Raw genomic sequence first — 22880 nt, 5'->3', positions numbered from 1 at the left:
CTAGTCACTTCATGACTTTAAAAGCCTATAATTCACATGATAGGATTCAGGACTTAGGGCATAAAACTGAATATCTGACTTCCACAACAGAGTAACCTCTATAAAATGTACCATATTAGAGTCTGTTTGCTTTTGAAATGCCAGGATTGTTTTAAAGTGGCAACAAAAAGGCTGGTTTCTTTTAGCTCTTTCTGAAGAGAAGTTTCTAACTTTAGGGCGATTTTAGTAACACTAAGGACAATGGCACTGAGACTGATTTCTTACACATTTTTTAATAGACTGTATTACAAAATGCTCTATCAGATTGGTGGTAGGAATGAAGAAGTCACAGGCATACCTAATCTCCCACCCCAGTCATACTAGGAAATACTTTCTAATAAGATTTCATAATTCTTATGTAATAAATAAAGTATACAAGTATTTACAGAAAGATAATAATTTTACAGCTATGATTCCCTGGATAAGAATAAGATGTTACCTGGACCATAAAATATGAATTCCTCCTGAAGGTTGGCGGGTGGGATTCTTAATTAGCACATGTGGCATTAAAGAACAGTTATTCCTCTATTAACCTATTTCCTTTTCTCCTCTGACCCTTCTTCCACACAACACAAATCTCCAGATCTCAAAAAAAATATAATTGCCCACCTCATCAATACCCCCAAGAGTCTTTACCTTAGAATAGACAATTCAGAAGCTCAATGGTGGTAATGAAAGTTGATAAACCCTGAAATGACAACTGGTCTGAACCAATAAAGTTGCCTTCAGTGCAATGTCATCAGTATATTGCAATTTCATGTAACCTTGGCTCTTCCAAAAATATGTGGAAGCCCACAAAAGAAGGTTTCTTTTTGGTATTGGGGATCGAACTCAGGGACACTCGACCACTGAGCCACATCCCCAGCCTCATTTTGTATTTTATTTAGAGACAAAGTCTCACTGAGTTGCTTAGCACTTCGCTTTTGCAGAGAGGTTTAAATTCTTTACAGTGCTGTTTTATTACTAAAATGGTCCAAGCTGAGGGTAGAGGGGGTGGCACATGCCTGTAATCCCAGTGACTCAGGAAGCCAAGGCAGGAGGATCAGAAGTTCAAAGCCAGCCTCAGCAATTTAGTGAGGCCTTAAGCAACTTAGCAAGACCTTGTATCAAAATAAAAAATAAAATGGGATAAGGATGTGGCTCAGTGGTTAAGTGTCCCTGGGCTCAAGCCCCAGTATCAAAAAAAAAAAAAAGTCCAGTTGTAAAATAAAAAACAACTCTGTATTCATAACCTCTTAGTACTGATTCATTGCCTAAATAAAGAGATCTTTAATAATCTTTTATAATCCATTGATAAGGTTAATATCTTGGAGAAAATGTATTTTCTCTATGACTAAAATGAAAGGCATAAGCGGTAGCTGCAGTACAGGTGGGCAACATTACAGCAGAAGGGCTCTTTCTTTTACATCACTGACAACTTGGATCAAGTGTGCTGAGAACAAGAGGAAGGAAGCAACAAACAAAGGAAATGACTGATGCTGACTTTAAGAATACATTTGGAAATATACATACACCAATATCTAGTATTCCTTCTATCCTCTGGTCTTGAACCCTAATCATTTTGTCCTGAAAGGGGTTCAGAAGGCAACCCTGGGTGGGCATTTGCAAAGTACATATCTAAGGTGAACAATTAAAAATGAATGAGGGGATGGGGAGCTCAGCAGAAGAGGACTTTCTTAGCACTTATCATTAAGTTCCCTGGATTGGCCTCGAACTTGTGATCCTCTTATCTCAGCCTCCTGAGTCTTTGGGATTACAGGTGTGCACCCCCATGGCCAACCAGTTGTTTTTTTTTTAATGTTTATTTTTTAATTATCGACGGACACAACATCTTTGTTTGTATGTGATGCTGAGGATCGAACGGCCGCAAGCATGCTAAGCGAGCACGCTACCGCTTGAGCTACATCCCCAGCCCCGCCAACCAGTTTTTTATTCTTATTTTTTCAGATATAAAACTTGCTGGCCCTGGGTTCAATCTCCAGTAGTCCAAAGGGGGAAAAAAAACTTTAAAATTTAATCAGAAAAATGTGTTCTAAAACAAAATGCAAATAAGTATAAATGAATTTATAACTTATTCAAAGCTGTTTCTTTTCTTTTTTTAAAATATTTTTTATTTCTTTATTATTATTATTTTTTAATGTGGTGCTGGGGATTGAACCCAGTGCCTCATGTGTGCTAGGTAAGCACACTGCCACTGAGCCACAACCCCAACCCCTCAAAGCTGTTTCAATGACCTGCAGAGAAAACAAAATATTTTTTTGAGTGTGTACCATATGCTAGGCATAATCTAAGATCTTTATATAGGTTCTCCCATATAATACTAACAATGACTATGAAAGGTAAGTGGTATTATCCCACTTTTAAAGATGTAGAAATTAAGAAAGAAGTTTGAATAACTCACCTAAGGTCACACAACTAATGAATCAATTCAATAAAATTAAACCCAGGTCTATGACAGATTTACATATTAACTTACATATACACCATCATTAAAAATGTTATAATCCAGTCTGTAATGAGCACATTCTAATCTGGGCACCATGTGGGAAAAAACCTTACCAGTATCACTCTTTTAACTGTTTCCTACTACAAATCAAAAAAATAATAGCCAGGTGCAGTGGTGCACACCTGTAATCTTACTCAGGGGGTTCAGGTGAGAGGATCACATGTTTGAGGCCAGCCTCAACAACTTAATGAGAACCTGACTCAAAACAAAAATAAGAAGGGCTGGAGATAAAGCTCAGTGGCAGAGCATCCCTGGGTTCAATCCCCAGTACTGAAAATAAAAAAAGAATCATCATAAATACTATGAATTGGCTAAGCCTACCTTCCAGAGCCAGTCAGCTTTTCTGTCATACCTTATGAACCTCAACCTTAGCACTCTTCTCTCATACTGTTGAATGCACTGGATAATTCTGCTAAGAATTCTTCAGACCAGGTACAACCACTATATATATATATATATTTGTGTGTGTGTGTGTTTGTATGTGGTGCTGGGACTGAACCCAGGGTCTTGTGTATTCAAGGCAAGCACTCTACCAACTGAGCTATATCCCCAGCCCTACTGTATTTTTTTAACCAAAAATTTCCCCACTATATTCTGAAAAGTTGGAATTCAGAGACAGGTCTGAGACACCAAATAAATGCAGCATCATTCACCATCCCTCAGCTTTTAGTTAGTTACAAGTGATTATTCTCTAAATGGCAAAGATGACAACCCAGAGCCCTCTGAGAGGGGAAGAAACCTGATTTGACAAAAGGCTGAACAGAATTCAGGCAAAATAATTCTTAGTTTTTTACAGTTTAAGAAACATGATCCACACAAAGGCAAAACACAAGACAAATGAACAAGAAAAAAGAGGGAGACACGGGATGGGGGACACACATTCACTTCTAGGCTTAAGTCATTTGAATACAGACAGCCATAGTCTAGGACAGAAAGTCAAAACACAGCAAATTAAACTTGGAAAAGTAATTTAACCAAAGCTGGAATGCAGCCAAGAACAATACCCAAACTCTTTTGGAAATTGTGATAGGAATTTTGACTTAAGTGGTTAACACTTAAGCTTCAGGGCAGGGTCTCTCTAGAACTTAGGAATTTAAATGCCTTCAACTCCCACTCACCTTTCCTCCTTTTATCACTGAAGTAAGGCCAGGCTGAACTCCTGAGAAAATAGGTCTGCAGATTCACTGAAGGACTGAGAAAAGTTAAAGTTTACATGGCAAAGGTGTCTATTCTACTAAACATAATAAAAATATTTATGAGTACATTTTAGTATTTTTTTTAGACCTCCTCTGAACTATTTAAAACCAGAATAACTTATCTGACAGCTCAACAATAATCCCATACACAGGGAAATAAAATGAACAAATCCAAGGATTAGAAGCCAGGCAAGCTAAGATATCCTAGCTCCACTAAAACCAGAAGTCATTTAGAAGGAAAACCTGACTCTTTTCAACATTAAACCACAACCAAACAACCTCTCAACAAGAACGCACAGGGCAGGGAGTGGGGGTGGGAATATCGGAGAGAATGTGATAGCGCTAGTGCCGGTTTGTTTACAGAGACTCCAGCAACAATCATGAGTCAGAAATTCAAGCCGCCAGATGCTTTCCAACTAACAGGGACCAAACGGGACCGTTCTAAGGTGTCCTAAACGATTTGGAGGTGGGAGTTGGTAAACTAAGAGAATCCTATCCTAAAGAGGACAAGACCAGACGGCAACAACCGACTCCCGGTTCCTTGGACCTCGGCATTCCGTACAAGGTGCTGGGCCTGAGAACTTGGGATGGGGGAGGGGGACACATTGCGCGGTGGCCCCGAGGTGACGGGGAGACGCAGGGCGACTCGCATCCCCCATCTAAAGGGAGAAATAAGAGCACACAAATGGGTCACCCGACGAAGCAAGAAGTCCCTGTGAATTATGGGGGTGGCTTTGGGGGCAACCCCAGGACAGACCTGTAGATAGGACAACCGGTCCTCCTGACAGTGACTCGGGTCAAGGGAAGGAGAAGACCTGAGCCCCAGGATCTTGGAAAAGGGATCAGGACTACTCTGTGGGGTACCGGCAAGGGAGAGGGGGGCAGGCCGAGCCGGAACGAGACACGGACCGGGTAGGTCAAGGGGGGGGTGTCCGGCTGGGGCAGTTACAAGCACGGGAGCCGGCGAGGCTCAGCAGCCCGCTTCCCGTCTTGGGTCATCCTTCTGCCAGCGGCTGCTCCGACTGTTCCAGGCCCAGCCGTCCCGTCCACTGCCGCCACCAACGCCGCCGCCATCTTACACTGGCCAGCGGCCGCCACCACCACCGCCTCCGCTCTCTGCGCTTGCGCCTGCGCCGCCACGCTTTCCGGCCTCCTTTGCGACGATGTGCTCGAGAAGACTGAGGAAAGAGTGGTCGCGCGAGCTCACGGCTCCCAACCCTCCACGGAGGACGCATAAGGGGCGGGGCTTAAAGTCAACGGAAAACTGTGTGGGGCGCGTGCGCATTACCGACGAGGCAAAGTTGTTTTCGTAATGTTGCGGAGGGCTGGCGTCTCTTGTGATAACTCAAAACACGTGCGATTTAGGGGCTTCCCAGAGTTGTGACGGAAATAAACTTCATTTCCAAGGGTCTGGTAGGCAAATTCCTGGGTGACCACCATTCTTGCACACCCGGAACGAGCAATTATCGACAGATTTCTTCTGAAAAAAACCCTTTCCTCTGACGACTTTCGTTTCCGTCAGCGGCTTAAGGAGGCGCACGTTCCCGACAGTCCTTATTTATCCGTCTTTGTAAAAGGGGCTCAAGTTTGAGGTGCAATTAAGCTATTCAGGAGGCTTTCTTCGAAGAGGGGTGATGTGAAGGTTCCCAAGAATGGGTCGGTGACGGAAGCGTGATTTTTGTACACTCTGCTTCGCTCTGACACCTAAAGGAATCCTGTAGAGGATGGCTCCCAGCTGCCAGGCTGGGGATCCATCGATCGGTCGGTTTTTATTTCTTTATCTCCCCGCCCCTTTTAACCAGAAGGTCAGGGTGCAAGAATTGGACCTTTCTACCCTTATCATCCTATTCCAAGTCTTACATTACTTCACTACTTGGTGCAATAGGCGCTCTGCTTCCATCACTGCCCTGCTGCAATTAATCAGGACAGCTGGAGTGACTTTTTAAAATGGAAGTCGGGTCATAGCCCCCTGCTCCAAACCTCTAATAGTGTCTGGCTACATAATAAAAATCAAAATTAGCAGTGACCTCCACGCGAGGCTCTACATGATCTGGCACTTATTTCTTTGATTTTATCTCCTCTCACACTGCCTAGCTCTGCTCTGACCTTTTTGGCTGTCACTCAGACCAAAGCAGATTCCAGCCCCAAGGCTTGCTCCCTTTTCTTGGACTGCTCATCTATTAAACCTTTATTAGACTGGATTTTTCCACTTAAATCAGGTCTAGTACACCAGCTTGTATTACGTTTTTCACAACTTTTTGCCTATAATATTTAATACATAATTATGTATTTTTAATCTAACTATCCTATAGAATATAAGCTCCTGGGGGCAGGAACTGTGTCTAAAAAAAATCTTTGTAATTTAACACGTAAAACAGGGCTGGAGTGCAAAGTAGCTATTTTATGACGACCATTATAATTTATTCTTTCTGCTAGTCAACTACTTACTGTACTACTTATTTGGGAGGGTTTGTTCTAGGTGCTGGGGTTACAGCAGTAAATAAAACCAAGATTCTAACATTCATGGAACTGACTACTGGAGTAGATGGGAATGTAGTGTGAGAAGAGACAAAGAGTAGCACAAAATTATGAGAAGTACTGTAAAGGAAAATAAAAGTGGGTTATGGGGGGTGCTCTTTTACTTTGGGAGTTTGGGGAAGGCCCCTTTATTGAGGTGACATACGCATAAAGACCTGAACTATGAGAATAACCCATGCATACTTGGGAAAGAGCATTCCAGTCAGAGGGAAAAGCAAGCTAAAGACTCTGAAGCTTGAGTGTGCTTAATTAGAAAGCCAGTGAGCAAAAGAGCACGTAAAGAAATTAGTTGGAGGATGAGCCAGGTCACTTACAGACTTATAGACCAAGGAGAGACTGAATTTTATCCTATGAAGCCACACAGGATTTTGAGTAAAAGTCACATCATTTCTTTTTTTTTTTTTTTTTTAATATTTTTGGAATGGGGGATTCAACCTAGGGGCACTTAACCACTGAGCCACATTCCCAATCCTTTTTATTTTTATTATATTTATTTTTTTTTGTAGTTGTACACAATAACTTTTATTTATTTATTTATTTTTATGTGGTGTTGAGAATCGAACCCAGGGCCTTACACATGCGAGGTGAGCGCTCTACCGCTGAGCCATAATCCCAGCCCCAATCCTTTTTATTTTTTGAGACAGGGTCTTGCTGAATTGCCTCACTAAGTTGCTGAGGCTGGTCTTTTTTTTTTTTTTTTAATATTTTCCTAGTTGTTGATGGACCTTTATTTTTTATTTATTCATTTATATCCAGTGCCTCATGCATGCTGGATAAGCACTGGACCACTGAGCTACAATCCCAGCCTGTTAGGCTGGTCTTGAAGTTGTTACAATCTTCCTGTCTCAGGCTCAAGAGTTGCTTGGCTGAAGAGGTTCATTCTTGTTGATTTTGTGGTTTTGGGCATCAGGGATTAAAACTAAGGGCACTTAACCACTGAGCCACATCCCCCGGCCCTTTTTATTTATTTATTTTTGAGGAAAAGGAAAAAGTTTTATTGCTTTGCTAGCAAACGGAAAACAAAGATGACTCCTGTCTCAGAGTCTGTGATTCTGTCTTATTTTTAATTTTGAGGGCCTCGCTAAGTTGCTGAGGCTGGCTTGGAATTTGTGATCCTCCTGTCTCAGCCTTCTGAGTTGCTGGAATTATAGGTGTTCATCACTGTGCCCAGCCTGATTGATTTTTTTTAACTGCCTGCAAGGAGGCAAAATACAAGCTGAAAAACCAGTGAGGAAACTATTGCAGACCTGCAAGACTAGTGTTAAAATGGACATGATATGAAGTGGTTGGACTCAGAATATACTTTGAAAGTGGCATAGAAATGCCTTGTTAATAGATTGAATGTTAGATGTAAGAAAGAGTCAAGGATATCTCAGATTGACTTGAGTAACTGAATAAATAGCAAGGCTTTTTACTGAGCATATGGGGGAATAGAAACAGTTTTTTTGGGAAAACATTCAGTTCTATTTTAGAGATGTTAAACTGGAGATGCCTATTAAATTTCTAAATGGAGCTACTGAATAAACAATTAGAAATATGTATGTGGAGCTCACAGAAGGGAAAACTGATAAATTGGGGAGTCATTAAATTATAAATGGTATAGATAGCAATGGGATGGGGAGGGCTCAGTTAATGTGGAAAAGAAGAAATCTAATGACTGAGACCTTTAATTGTGAGGCATTCCAACTAGAAGGGTCAGAGAAGAGGAGCATTCAGCAAAAATTATCAAAAAGGAGTAGTCAGGAAAGAAAGCTAAGAAAATCAGGAGTGAAAGGTCTTACAAAACACATTCCCAAAAATGTTCCATGATGTGCTGGATAAGCTGCATCGCTCCCACTCAAAAGACCGAAGATGACTAAAAACTGACAAACAGACTTTTAAAAAATGGAGATTTAAGATTTTGACAAGAGTAGTTTTAGTGAAGGATAGGGGACCAAAAGCCTCATCCTCCATGATCTGGTTTTTTGTATCCATTCCTTGGTGAATACCATTACTATTCCCACCCAAACAACTGCCATTAGCACTAAATTTTCCCATTCTCATTTGGGCTGTCCTATTGAATTTGAGGTTGTGATAATTATGTCTTCAAGATACTCAATCATACTAATTTCGGTGACACTGTTTTCCATGGCTGAATTTATATCATCCCATTGACCATTTATTTCATTAGCTTCTCTTTCCTTTTAGTCTACACGTTCTTCCAAATTGATTGTATCTGTTTTTACAGTTTAAACTACCATCCACATACTTTGACTTTCAAGTCTTTACTTGGAAACCCAGGCTTCTCTTTTAAGATGTAGACTCACAGACTTGATGGATGACACTTTTTTAAAAAACAGCTTTATTAAGATATAATTTATGTACAATTCACTCAAAGTGCACAACTCACAGATAAGTGCAACCATCCCCACAGCCAATTTTAGAACCTTTTCATCACCTCAAACAGACACCTAGGGCAACTCTAAGGGGGTCTCTTCTTGCCCTGTGAGAGTTCTCTTTTCTTCTTAAATGAATAAATCCTACTTTTTAATTTTGGTAGTATACAAGGAGGAGAAGGAGAAGAAAGAAACCCAATACTTTAGCTATCACCTGCCCCCAATTTCCCATGCTGTCACCATTCATAAGAAACTATTATTTTCTATCTCCAGAAATTTCCATATTCTGAACTTAATATTTGTCCCCTTTGCATGGTATCAGTGATTGAAACAGGGGTACTCTACCACTGAATCACATACCCAGCCTTTTTATTTTGAAACAGGGCCTTAATAAGTTGCTGAGACTGGCTTGGAGTTCTCTTGCCTCAGACTCCAGGGTTGCTGAGATTACAGGTGTGCGTTGTATCTGGCTTTATTCTGAACTTTCATATGAATTGAATTGTATAGTATGTGGTCTTTTATGACTGGCTTCTTTCCCTTAGCACAGTTTTTCAAGTTTCGTTCTTGTTGTAGCATGTATGAGTACTGAAAGGAAAGTGACCACAACACTCAGAGCGACCAAGAGAGCTTTATTGCAGCAGTGCAAAAGAGGAGAAAGAGAGACAGAGAGAAAGAAAAAGGGGGGGAGGGGAAGAGAAGAGGAGAGATGGAGAGGGAGAGAGCGCGTGCAAGAGAGACAGAGCAAGAGAGAGGGGCCCCGCAGGAGGGAGTTTTTATAGCCTAATTCTAATGGGGTCTCTGGGTCTGCAAGCTGCCTTGTTGGCACAAGTGGGGTTAAGTGTTCAGCCTGGGGGGGGGGGTTGAGTGTTCAGTCTTGAGCCGGGGCTTGGGCGTTTGGGATTGAAGCAAACAGATGATAAAGAACCAGACAGAGGGTTTGAGTGGCCAGGTCACCCTGCAGCTAACTTTGTTTGGCATGCCCCGCAGACAACTTTTTCAGCCTGTCCTGCACCTAACAAATACTTCATTTCTTATGGACAAACAACATTCTGTTGATTGACATTGGATTTTCACTTTTTGGCTATTATTATTTTTTATTTTTCTTGCTGGTGACTGAATCTAGGAGTGCTCTACCACTGAGCTACACCCCAGCCCTTTCTACTTTTTATTTTGAGACAGGGTCTTGCTAAGTTACTTAAAGCCTTGCTAAATTGCTGAGGTTGGCCTTGAACTTTCCATCCTCCTGCCTCACTTTCTAGAGTCGCTGGGATTAAAAGGCAGTGGATCACCATACCTGGCTAAATTTTTTGGATAATATGAATAATCCTAATATGAACATTCACGTGCAAGTTTCTGTGTGGATCCATTTTCATCTTTGATATGTACCAAGGAATGAAATTGGTGGATCATGTTTAATTCTGCTTACATATCTGAGGAATTCCCACTGTTTTCCAAAGCTGTCACACTATTTTACATTCACAGCAGCAAAGTATGAAGATTCTGATTTCCCCTCATCCTTTGTAATACTTGTAATCTCATTATGTTGATTCTAGTCATCCTAGGAGGTTGTGAAGTGGGATCTCAGTGTGGCTTTCATTGCAATTATCTGAAGACTAATGATGTCAAGCAAATTTTCATGTGCTTTTTGGTCAATTTTATGCCTTCTTTGGAGGAATGAGTATTCAAAGTCTTTGTGCACTTTAAAAATGGGTTGTCTTTCATTACTGAGAGTGTACATTCTAGACACAGTTCCCTTATCAGATATGTAGTTTGCCAGTATTCTCTCCCTTTCTGTGGATTGTCTTTTCAATTTCTTTTTTCTTTTCTCTTTTTTAAAATATTTTTTTTAGTTGTAGTTGGACTCAGTATATTTATTTATTTATTTTTATATGGTGCTGTGGATCAAACATGTGCTAGGTGAGCACTCTACCGCTAAGCCACAACTCCAGTCCTCTCTTCAATTTCTTGACAGTCTTTTGAAGCACAAAACTTTTTTAATTTTGGTGATATACAATTTATCTCTTGTTGTTGTTGCTTGTGCTTTTGGTATCCTATCTAAGAATGTTTTGCCAAACCCAAAGTCATAAGGTTTTATCCTTGTGTTTTCTTCTAACAGCTCTAGTTTTAGTTCTTATTTTTAGGTATTTGATATATTTTGAGTTAATTTTTGTAAATGGTGTAAGGACAAAACTTTGTTTTTTTACATGACTATTTACTCAACACCATTTGTGAGAAAGTCATTCTTTTTCCACTGAATGGTCTTGACACCCTTGACAAAAATCATTTAACTGCAGATAAAGTTTTACTTCTGGACTCAATTCTATTCCATTGATCTCAAGTGTCTGTTCTTGTGCCAGTACCACACTGTTTAATCATTGCTTTGTACTGTTTTGAAAGTGAAAAATGAGCCCGCCTACTTTATTCTTTATTAGCCGTTTTGGTTCTTCCATGTCCATTGAAATTCCACATGAATTTTTATTTTATTTACTTTTTAAAAATTTTTAGAGTACCAGGTTTTGAGCTCAGGGACACTCAACCACTGAGCCACATCTCCAGCCCTGCTTTGTGTTTTATTTAGAGACAGAGTCTCACTGAGTTGCTTAATGTCTCACTTTTGCCGAGTCTGGCTTTGAATTTGTGATCTTCCAGTGTCAGCCTTCTGAGCCTCTGGGATTACAGGTGTGTGCCACTGTGCCCGGCCCACATGAATTTTAGAATCCACTTGTCTGCATTGAATCTGGAGACTAATTGGGGAGTGTTATACTTTTTTTTTTGGTACCAGGGATTGAACCCAGGGATGTTTAACCATTAAGCCACATCCCCAACCCTATTTATGTTTTATTTTGAGACAGGGTCTCACTAAATTGCTTAGGGCCTCGCTAAATTGCCAAGGCTGGCTTTGAATTCACAATCCTCCTGCCTCAGTGTCCCAAGCATCTGGGATTACAGGCATGAGCCACCACACTTGGTTGTTACAGACTTAATAAGTCTTCTGACCCACGACCATGGATATTTTCCCATTTATTCAGATCTTCTTTGATCTAATGCTTTGTAGTTCTCATGGCAAAAAAATTTCACTTCATCTGTTTTTGTTTTTTCCTTTTGATGCTGAGTGGATTTACTTTCTGGATTTCATTTTCAGATTGTTCATTATAAATGTATAGAAATACAATTGATTTGTGGAATGAGATGGACATCATTACCCTAGGTACATGTATAATTGCACGAATGGTGTGGCTCTACTTTGTGTACAATCAGAGAAGTGAAAAATTGTGCTCCATTTGTGTACAATGAATTGAAACGCAGTCTGCTGGCATGTGTAACTGATTAGAATAAACAAAACAAAACAAAAAAGAAATAACAATTGATTTGTGTGGGGGGTGGGTGCTGGAAATTGATCTTGAGGCACCCTACTACTGAGCAATATCTCCAGCCTTTTTTTTTTTTTTCCCTTTTTGTACCAGGGATTGAACCCAGGGGCTCTCAACCACTAAGCCATATGCCCAGCCCTTTTAATTTTGAGATAGGGGCCCACCAAGTTGCTTATGGCCTTGCTAAATTGCTGAGGCTGGCTTTGAACTTGCAATCCTCCTGCTTCAGCCTTCTGAACCTCTGGGATTACAGGCATGTACCACTGCACCTGATACCCTACACTTTGAAAGGACTTGTCCTCATCATCTCTCTTTAGAGCTATTTCTGAGTGGGGCTACTGAGAGGCTGTAGGCCCTATTTGGCTTTCCCCAAGGCAAAAAGCCAACTTGTCTAGACCTCAATTTTTCCTTCCTGTCAGACAGTTGAAGGAATTTTCATGTGGCCATAGGTAATGAGCTAAGGTAAAGATTTCAATGCAACTAAAGTAACTAGCACAGGAAGGTGGCTGAGACCCTTTGTTCAATTTAACTTACTTGTGCCACCAAGTTTTCTTGGGCCTCTTCCTGACTATATTTTCCTGCTGTAAAATGGATTGTTGCTATATCCACCTAACCTTACAACTTGGTCTGACAAGAACCAGCTAGTTATATGGGTAACTGATCATACAGTCAGTCACTTAATATCTCATAGCCAGGAACTGAGACTCTACTGGAGCTTAACAGCCTGCCAGAAGACACTTCTCAAAACTTTCTTTGCTAAAGATGTCACCATCTTACTCCAGAATCCTTGAGGTCTGGATTGCCAGGGAATCCACATAGGATCATTTCCTATCATATATACCTCTAGTACTGTGGAATTTTCCAGGAGACATGCCCCCCCAATACCTGTTGCTGAACCCTTTCTTGCATTCCTAAGCTGCCTTAGGATAAGAATATGCTGCCTCCAAAACTGTAAGAGCTCTGTGATAACCTGTCCATTACTTGAGGGAATATTCCAGAATGCTTCAGACCAATAGACTAAAATGTGGCAGACTCCTGCACCTTTCCAGGACTTATTTCCCATCTTTTTTTTAGTTGTAGATGGACACAATACCTTTTTTATTTTTAATGTGGTGCCCAGGATCGAACCTAGTGCCTCACACATGCTAGGCAAGCACTCTACCACAACCTCGGCCCCTTATTTCCCATCTTGTGTGTGTGTATATATGTATATATGTATGTGTGTATGTGTGTGTATATATATATATATATATATATACACACACACACACACTCAATATACTATATATATATATATATATATATATATATATATATATATAATCTCATCAAGAAACTGAAAAGTACTTGATCATTAGGTTTGACTAACATATCCTCAAATACCTGATTGCCATAACCCTGGTATAGCAAAGAAACGTACATTCTGCAGAATTTCCAGGTCCAACTCACCCATTTTTTTTGGTACCAGGGACACGGTCTTGCTAAGTTGCTTAGGACCTCACTAAGCTGCTGAGGCTAGGTTTAAACCTGTAATTCTCCTGCCTCAGCCTTCCGCACTCAAGTCCTTTTTGACTATATTAACATAACTCCAGGTTAAGACACTGAGTACATACAGACTGTTGCCTATATTTCATAAATGCAAACAGCTTCTAATTTTCCTTCCTGAAGGTTATTGAAAGAATATATTCACAGCGACTCAAGAGGCTGAGGCAGAAGGAATGAGTTCAAAGCCAGCCTCAGCAATTTAGTGAGGCCCTAAGTAACTTTATGAGACCCTGTCTCAAAACAAAACAAAAATGGGCATTTCTCCAGTTTCCAAATGTACTGGGATTACAGGTGTGCACCACTGTGCCTGGCTTAAAGTGGGTCTTTGGACCCACTGTAAGGTAGATTTGGGCTAACATTCCATTTATGTCCTGACTGCACATTTTCATAATATAATGGGAGTGGGTCTACTACTACTATGAGGGGAGGCAGTGTGTGGTGCTTTGGGTTCCCGGGTGTCTGTGTCCACTCAGACCCTATATCCCTGTTTTCCAACTCTTTGGATATTCTTTCCTCTCATGCATGCTAGATAAGGGCTCTACCACTGAGTTACATCCCCAGCCACCTTAACTTGTAGTTAACTAAACAACTCTTTCAATTGTTAGTTTGTGAACCTATAGACTGTCTTGGGCTTAGAAACTAGCAAAGAATTTTGACTTTTCATTACAGTCTTTGGTTCAAGCTCTTCACCTCTCTTGTTTAAAATTCTTGTGGCTGTCCACCTTACTCCTAGACCACTCATGTTCTATTAGTCATCTGTTAATATTAGTTTGAACTTGTTTCCCTTACAGAAATTCACCCACCTTGCTTCTAAAATTAAATGTTGCCAACTATCCTTTGCTATGTCAAGATGGTATCCTGGAGGTGGGGGGTTGTGGCTCAGTGGTAGAGTGCTTGCCTAGCACATGCTAGGCATTGGGTTCGATCCTCAGCACCATATAAAAATAAATAAATAAAATAAAGGTATTGTGTTCATCTACAACTAAAAAAATTTTAAATCCTATCATCCCATCATGACAAAGAAAAACAGTTCTATAACAATTTACAATAGCCACTTCTAAAGTTCTCAAGTTGCTGGTAACCCTTCCTCAGTGCCTTTCCTATTCTTATTGTCTTTATTAAAAAAAAAAAAAAAAAAGCCCCAGGCCTTTCTGAGGGATATGGTCAGCTGGTTAGGTTTTTCATTGTTGTACAACATGCCCACTTCCTTAAAGCCTTCTAGTCTTTTTTAATGTGGACCACTGTTTTCTCCAAGCTCCCAAAAGCCATCTCAACAGTATAACTACTTCATGAGCCTTTAAAAGGATGTCACAGGAACATATCCTTAATATTACAAATTCTGTATGGATTTGATTCTTAATTCATGAAGCCATCCATACAATCACGAGTTTATTATCTAAGATATAGAATTTTGGAACAAAGAAGCATCTTCTATAAAATTTGAGAGCAGCATACATATTTCATCAAACCTAAGCTTTGCAATAGTTATTTTTAAGCAGAAGAAAAGGCAGGCTAGAAAAATGTGAGATGTTCTTCCAGTGATATATTCTTGCTGTAGAACAAGTTCTCTAAGGGCAACTCTCACATGGGAGCAAACTCCACAAGCATAGAAATGTATGTTTGACTAGAATCTATGAAAAGACTAAAAAGGGCCCAGAGCAATGCTTCTCAAAGGTGGTTTGAAGACTTGTGTTGGTCTGTGAAGAGGCTCCAACCTCCAATTTGTGGCATGAGGAATTAGAAACTGAGAGTGTTAAGAAACTTTTAAATATTTTACATGGTTGTGATATCCAAGAACATAACCAATGGATTCAATCTGTTGAACAGGGTCTCAACAGTTTGGATGTTGTCAAACTTGCATAGTGGTGCATGCCTCTAATCCCAATGGCTCAGGAGACTGAGGCAGGAGGATCTCAAGTTCAAAGCTAGCCTCAACAACTCAGCCAGGCCCTGGGCAAAGGACTGGGGAAGTGGCTCAGTTGTTAAGTACCTCTGGCTTCAATCCCCTGTATTAAAACAAAAACAAAATCTTACAAGGTGTGTTCAATGCAGGGTAAAGTCCATACCTGTCAGTTTTGATTTATGAAGAATTAGATGTATAAAAACAAAAAAACCTGGTTCTACACCATACATGGTTAAGAAAGACTACCATAGGGTACCCAGCTCTATCCCTCCACAAGTCCTAGAATAATTCAAATAGTACTTTGAATCAGAGAGTAATCAGAAGTCAATTTGCTCATGTTCAATCAAAATAAATGAAAATGAAAACGAGTGTCTTGGGAACAGAGCTAAAGTAGACTAGGGCATCTTTTAAATCCATGGATTAAAAGCCTTGGTCAGGCTACCAGAAAAGAAAACTGGCAGGACAGTATATACACAGTTCAAAGAGCAGAGCCCTTTTATTCATCCTTCCTGTTCTCTATTCTTTCCCAGTTTTGGGCTGGAACTTTAAGGAGAGAATTTTGGCATTCAGGCCACATAACCGTCATCACAAGTCCCCTTGTACTTTTTCTACGTGTCACAAAGTAAAAGTCTCACATTCAGACCTGGGTTCTTCCAAGCTCTGATTAGGTATGGTACTGGACTTTTCCAAATAGCCTAAGGCCTCAAGAACATTTCCTTCCTTTCCAAGGCCAGAGAATGTATGGGACTTTTAAATAGTGAAAAATTTTAAACCAGGGGAAAGTGACATGTCAGTAGCTCAGAGTGACTCAGATGATGAATGTGAATTTGTTCTGGCAAGAATTATTTTCCAGTGAACAAGGACAGCCAGCTAGGCTGACCAGGGTATCCACCAAACATATGGCAGCCAAGATCCCTAGATCCACTGAGAAGGGCAATGTCAGCTCAAAGATAAATAATTGAGAAAACATGTTAACAATATATTACTAACATTAATCATAGTATGAAAATGAAAAGTAAAAATATAATACCAATTGCAACGCTTTTCAAATTGAAATACCCAAGAGAAAAATGAGGAAAGAGAACTATTCTCCTTTGCCAACTGAGGTGCAGACTGAGCTGGGATTGAGGGCGGTGGTGAAGGCTAGCATGATGTTACAGAAAACTAATCACATTCCCTACACTGCAGCTTATAGAAGCTAAGGAAGCAGAAAAAGACCTGGATGAAAAACAGGCCACACTCCTCACTCAGAATATTTATTAGACACTGCCCCATGAGGTTGCAGGAAAAGGACCTAGGCTGCACCCCTTCTCCTTTCCTAAGCACCTCCGTGAACCAAGGATTCTAAAGGAATCAGATGATTCAAATAAGCCAGAATATATCTGGGAAGAATAGCCATTCATTTGCCACACCTGACATTACTACTATGTGTTTGCCAGAGAGGGAAGGAATCAGTCAAAGTGGTGGATGAACCAAATGAGGGGGAATGGGAAGGGCCCTTCTTTATCTTAGTGTGGGCTAAGAAGGGTTGGAATGAAGGGTATTTTAAAAAGGAGATAAGAGGACAGGCAGGAGGCAATGTTAAGTCAGGGGCTGGGTTCATCCGGATCATACAGCATTGTAGAAAGAACCAGGATAGCAACTGAAGTTCTCAGGCTGGAACAGGAAGTTGAGGACTCAGCACCTAGAGGGAGGAAAAGGTTTCTCTTCCAACCCTACTGTAATAGATACTAAGGCCCTTTCCCTTCAGAGAATTCAGAATGGTCTGTCTAAAGGCAAGAGAGCAAGGGACAGATCTACATTTCCGGCTGAGGCTAAGTTTCTCCCCATTCCCAAAGTCCCTGTCCAAGAGAAGTGTAGAAATAGAGTCCCAGGACTCTGCCCTTACTCCCCAGATCCAAGAGAGGGAGTAGAGACAAGGCACGAAGACCCTGGAAGTAAAAGTGAACATCAATGTGGACATGTATAACGCTATTTTGGGAGAGGGAAGAAGGTGCTTCCCCCAAAGGGGTACCTTCCTTCACCTGGCTTGTAGGTGGGTCTTTGCTAGCAGCAGAAACCATGAGCAGGGCTCACAGAAATGGCCTGTGAAACAGATCCTACTCTTCGAAAGTCAGAGGAAAAGCCTCAGCCAGTATGGCACAATCTTGAATGGGACTATGGAGGGCTGTGGGCAAACCACTCCTGCAGATGACACTCCTGTCTCTCTCGGTTCCCAATGGTTCTGTTGACTCCAGATGTTTCCCATGGCTGGGACTCAGGGAGGAAAACATGTTTGTCTCACATGATCAGACACTGTTCACCACTGGCACCTGGTGGGCCTGAGAGATTGAGGGCATCCAAGTCAAAGTTGAGGCCAGGAGGCTGGAGAAGAGATGAAGGAAATCAGATAATTGCTCACTTTTCAGGCTGGAGTTTCTGAAGGTCCATCTCCAGCAGCCGTAATTATTACTTTAGGTAGAATCACCAGAGTTGTTGAAATGGGGGCTTAGATTAAAATCTAGAAGATATACTCACCATCTCCCCAGCCAGTTCTTTTGGAGGATGACCCAAATCCTGTAGCTAGAAAATAGAAAATATAAGATTAAAAAAAAATCCCAGAAAATAACAGAGGAGCTTGACAAGGAATCTGGTTAGTAATCTCTCTGATTTCTTCTGACCATGCAATATGGACTCTCTTGTGCTTCCTCCTCCACCCAGGTTTGGTAGTATAGTATATCCTTCCTAGGTAACTTCTTCACTAAACACCCAAGCAGACAGTATCAGTGAGCAGATGGCAAGAGAAAGCCTTACCTGCTGCATAAGATCTAGCACCGTCTCAAAACGGGCCTTTTGAGTGGCCTCACTGTCTGTAGGTGTCTCTGCCTCAAATTGTTCACATATTTTTCCCATGACACTGTGCTGCTCCTGATATTTTTCAAACTGCTCAGGAGGCAGAGATTCCCGGTGACTCTGCAACCACTCTGGATACTAAGGAAAGAGAATGGATAGGGAAGAATTAAATGCACAATGGGTGGGGAAGGGGAATGAGAATACTTAAAATGTGAAGGAAAGGAGAAAGAAAAACTAAATAAACAAGTTCATCATGAGAAATAGCACTGACTCCAATCAGATCATTTGGCTGTACTAGCATTTATTATCATAGATGTTAGCAAACTATTTCTGTAAAGGGCTAGGTAATAAATATTTAGGTCTAGAGGGTCCTATATGGTCTCTATTGTATATTCTTTATTGTTGTTTTAACAACCTTTAAGGGCTGGGGATATAGCTCAGTTGGTAGAGTGTTTGCCTCACTTGCACAAGGTCCCCAGCACCACAAAAAAACAAAAACAAAAACTTTAAAAGTGTAAAAACCGGGGCTGCGATTGTGGCTCTGAGGTAGAGCGCTTGCCTAGCATGTGTGAGGCACTGGGTTCGATCCTTGGCACCACATAAATCTAAAATAAAGCATTGTGTCCATCTATAACTAAAAAATAAATATTAAAAAAAAAGTGTAAAAGCCATTCTTAGCTTGACTATTGGACTTAGGCCAAACAAACCCTTGTCTCTTGACTGATATACTATTCATTTCATATTTAGCCACATGTTGCTCATGTCATCTCTCTGGTAAAATTATAAGCTTTTTGATGGAAGGGATCATCATTTGAACTCTTTTTAAATTGTTCATAATAGAAAGCCAGTGAATACTTGTTGGATAAATGAAGTCAGAAATATAAGAAGGGTTTGATCAGACAATCCCAAAGTCTTGAAGCGTTTATGGAAAACGATAGCTGAAGGATTTCTCCTTCCACCACAGAGATTCTCAGTGTAGTGGGTTTATTGCTCAGAGATATGACACCCCCCAACTCTTCCCACCACCACAAAATAAGCAAAGAATGAACAAAACGGACTTGTACACTCATTACTGTCACTGCAGGTTTGGAGCAAAGCAACCCATATGAGTTGATAAGATGGAGAGTGAGAAGAAAAGGATCAAGTGGCACAAACCTTTTCTGTGATCTCCTTCAGTGACGGGTACAACACATCCTTGGATAGTAGGTTTTGCATAATACTCTGCATGATGGGGAGGATGTTCCCTTCCCCATCCCCTTCATCCATGCCCAGACCCTCCATGGCCTTGGTCAGCTCCTCTTCCGACATGCCCGAGTTCTAGTCAGGACGAGAGAGAAGTGAACAGGTATACTGCCTTTCTGGGATGCTACCACTCTTTCAGGTGGGAAAGAACAATCTAAACTTGCCTGTAACAAAATAGTGAGGCAAGGATAGAGTTGGAAGATATCCAGGAGCATGTCTTTACAGACTGTTAGTGAAGGGTTTGAAAGTGGGCCCCTTGTGATCTCCTACCCATTCCCCACTAACCTGAAGATCAGTGGCATTTTTGGCTAGGCCACTTAATGTCTCCTTTAGACAAGAAGTAAATTCTTGCTGGGAGGTTGCATCACTGCCTAGAAGAGATCAAAACAACCAGGATCATTTAGGATTTTAATTGACTGCTTGACTATATTACTTTGTTTCCAGCTTGGATATGAAGCATGTAAATAACTATTGCTTCAAATCTCTGAATACTCTATTATCTTCATAGCCATTTCTTAAATCTACATGGATTGTATATCAGTTTGTTCTCCACAGTAACATCTACAATAACACTGCATCCTTTACAATGGTCAGTTTTGGATAATATTTTTTATTATTTTATAACATCTCATTCCTTTCCTTAAACTTGGTTCTCATATTTCCTCCTGATGCCTCGCTCCATCCTATGGCTGTAACATTATGATTGATTCAATTTTACTGAGAATCCTGGTGTTCTCAAGCAATAAAGACTTACTAGGTCTGTCTAGATATTTCCCTTTGTCTTAGCTCTCCTCCTTACCCACTCTTCCAGCAGCCTCTGAGAGCTTTTGGAACTGCTCCACCAGGTGGGGCTCTTCCTCAGCCAACTCCTTCATTGCCTTCTCGAACTCTGCAGTGGCTTGGGAAGCCAGCTCGCTGTCGAATAGTTCCTGGAAAAACTTCTCTTGGGAGGCGAAGAGGGCATCCTGCAGGGGAGGGTAGTCAAAATGCATCCTTTATGGCACGCACTACCGGCACTCTACTGATAGGAGACAAGTAGTAGCTCCAGGAAATGTAGGACCTCCCTCCTACCAACCTCCACTGGACATTCTATCTACCTCTCCTCATTAGGACAGCAAGAAAGGCTTCTGGCCATTGAGGGAAAGGTATAAAGTGGTATCAATCAAATCCAACCGCTTAAACCCACTCTTTTCTCAAGGAACATCCTTGAGATACTTCCACTCAACCTTGGGTCCCTGTTTTACAAGGACTAAGGCCTGCAAGAGCACTCAGCAGTGTGAGGCCAAAGCACCCTTCCACCCTCCCCTCTGGCCCACAGGGGCCTGCCCCACCTCTGCTCAGAGCTGCATGCCCATCCCCTCCCTCTCCCTTAAGGGGGTGGAATTTATACTTTGGCAGTGTCTCCTGGCGATCTCTTCTGGGGCCCTGAAGCATCGGGGGCCGTGGTGGTAGGAGGGGGTGCTGGGGAGGGTTTGGCTTTATCGAAATCATCAAGAGCACCTTCAGAGACAAGAGACATGGCGTGTGTGTTGGGGATGGATGAAGATGCAAGGCTGGGTGTTTTATGGGCAAAGCATTGGGAAAATGATCTTCCAAAGTGTGAACTTTCTTCAAGTTTTCTCCTTTTTTGGAGTCTCTCCTTCCTAGCCCACTGATCAATAAGCCTTCCAATTCTCTCAGTATTACCAAATTTATTGTAATCAAATGGAAAGAAATTCCTATGGTGGAACAAGTGTCCATCTCATAACTGGGAGGAGAAAGTTAAAAGAAGTTCTGCAGCAATACTTCCACCCTTACACACTAATAATTTTCTAGAAATTACATATAAATATCCAACAAAAGCAGAGGACACAAATGTCCTTATCCTCCTGAACTCACTTTGGAGCCTTAAAGTGGGAATAATCTTTGGCAAGACTGCACAAGATGTCCCACCCAGATTTCCATTGGTCCTGATGCTAGTGCAAATTGAGGGACTCCATGCACTTTATGGGAGGGCATTAAACTCTCTTATGTTATTCTTCAATATAGTTCTCCCACAGCGAGCTCCTAGAGTTCCCTTTGGTCTCATCTCTCCAGATAACTCTGCCAATTCAGAGTCACTTGGCACTCCTCACTGTTTCTGTTCATTTTTCTGCCTGCTCACATCTCTGTGACTGAGCAAGAGATTTAAAAAAATTCACCTCTGTCCTAAAGAGCCTGTGTTGCCACCACCACTCTGTTTGCCAGGCATAGGGAAAGGGCACTAGCCCCACTCTGGGCAGAAAACCAACAGAGGAGTGGAGGAAAAGCTAAGAAAGAAAAGAACATCCACTGTCTTTCAGGAGGATGAACAGTCCATCTTCATTTTCTCAAAATAATGGAAAAGGAGTTTACTCGAACAACTGCAAGATGAAAGAATTATGGGGTCTTGTAAAAAACAGGGGAAAGGACTGGGAGGGGAAAAAGATGTGTCTTATGTTAAGACGAGGCACAGAAGGACGCCCTATGGGCTTAAGAGTTAATGTATGTAAACCAAGAGTCTCCGGTTCGCTGCCCACCGAGGACCAAAAGCTGCTACTGGCCTAGGGGAGCTACACTTCAAGAATTTACTAACCTGATGCAAGGGGGTTTGAAGGGGGCTCGCAAATACGGTCTTACAGGGCACCGTTTCTCCCGGCAGGGAGATCAATGATCTGGGCAGCTGAGGGGCCCAGGGTGAACTCCCCAGCTCCCACCGCGGAGGAGGGACAGGGTGACCCAGAGATGTTCTTTGGGGTCGCAGCCAGACCTTCGCCCCCGCCAATCACTTTAGATACTTTCCTGCTCCACCCCAAATATCTCAGGGTCACTCCCCTGAATGGGTCCTCAAAACTACCTCCTTGGACCTTTCCCATCACAGGCTCTTACTTTCCAGAAGCTCCTCCAATTCCCGGTCCGCTTCGGCCCCAACACCACAGTCTTCCGGAGCGGCCGCCATCTTTCTGCCTCTGACTTGCCGTAGGAGGCTGGACTCCGGCAGCTATAGCGTGCCCGCCCCCTAGCTCCCGCCCACTCTGCCTCATACAGCCAATGGGATCATTGGTCTTTGGGGGAACCGCCATTTTTAAAGGGACGGGAAGAGGTGTGATTTTGTTTTTGGTTTGTCTGTCTGTTTCGCCTGGAGAACTTCCTGGCTTGTACTCTTTTCACTTAACTTCTCACTTTACCTAGAAAAGCTCTTTCATTATTCCTTCCTGAGCTTTGGATAGCCCACATTGAGACAAATTGCCTACAAAATCCCAGATCTATGCATATATAACTGAGAAGGTAATGATGGTGCATATCATACTATTTTCCATCCCTCCCCCCCCCCCC

The 22880-nt window shown here is 41.7% G+C and overlaps 2 protein-coding genes and 1 long non-coding RNA gene across 9 annotated transcripts in view; 1 reads left to right on the top strand and 2 right to left on the bottom strand.

Annotated features, from left to right (window-relative positions):
- Dcaf8 (DDB1 and CUL4 associated factor 8) overlaps window positions 1-4970 on the bottom strand; it is a 47157-nt gene extending 42187 nt beyond the window's left edge. Inside the window, exons 1-2 of one of the 5 annotated variants that reach the window (XM_015492005.2) lie at window positions 4821-4970; window positions 3664-3737 (exon numbers count right to left, since the gene is read on the bottom strand). The gene's annotated coding sequence lies outside the window, so the exon portion shown is untranslated. The other 4 variants (XM_015492004.2, XM_015492006.2, XM_015492009.2 and 1 more) reach the window with 4 other exon arrangements.
- Window positions 4083-22880, top strand: part of LOC125618708 — a 38641-nt gene continuing 19843 nt past the window's right edge. For both annotated transcript variants that reach the window (XR_007350114.1, XR_007350113.1), the window contains exon 1: window positions 4083-4306. This is a non-coding gene — a long non-coding RNA (uncharacterized LOC125618708). The remainder of the gene's footprint in view (window positions 4307-22880) is intronic.
- Window positions 15946-22579, bottom strand: Pex19 (peroxisomal biogenesis factor 19). 2 transcript variants are annotated; one of them, XM_015492003.2, is made up of 8 exons: window positions 22434-22579; window positions 20938-21047; window positions 20347-20512; window positions 19833-19918; window positions 19461-19622; window positions 18267-18443; window positions 17991-18035; window positions 15946-17837 (listed from the first exon to the last, which is right to left on the bottom strand). In XM_015492003.2, the coding sequence occupies exons 1-8, from the start codon at window positions 22501-22503 to the stop codon at window positions 17754-17756; spliced, it is 900 nt and encodes a 299-aa protein (XP_015347489.1). In that variant the 5' UTR covers window positions 22504-22579; the 3' UTR covers window positions 15946-17753. The 2 variants fall into 2 exon arrangements, with proteins under 2 accessions (XP_015347489.1, XP_048666142.1); XM_048810185.1 differs by lacking the exon at window positions 20938-21047 and having other exon boundaries at window positions 22434-22504.

This window comes from Marmota marmota, unplaced genomic scaffold (genome assembly GCF_001458135.2).
Source record: "Marmota marmota marmota unplaced genomic scaffold, marMar, whole genome shotgun sequence".
Taxonomy (NCBI): Eukaryota; Metazoa; Chordata; class Mammalia; order Rodentia; family Sciuridae; genus Marmota; species Marmota marmota.
The sequence above is the reverse complement of the archived record's forward strand: the minus strand, read 5'-3'. Positions and strand labels throughout refer to the sequence as shown.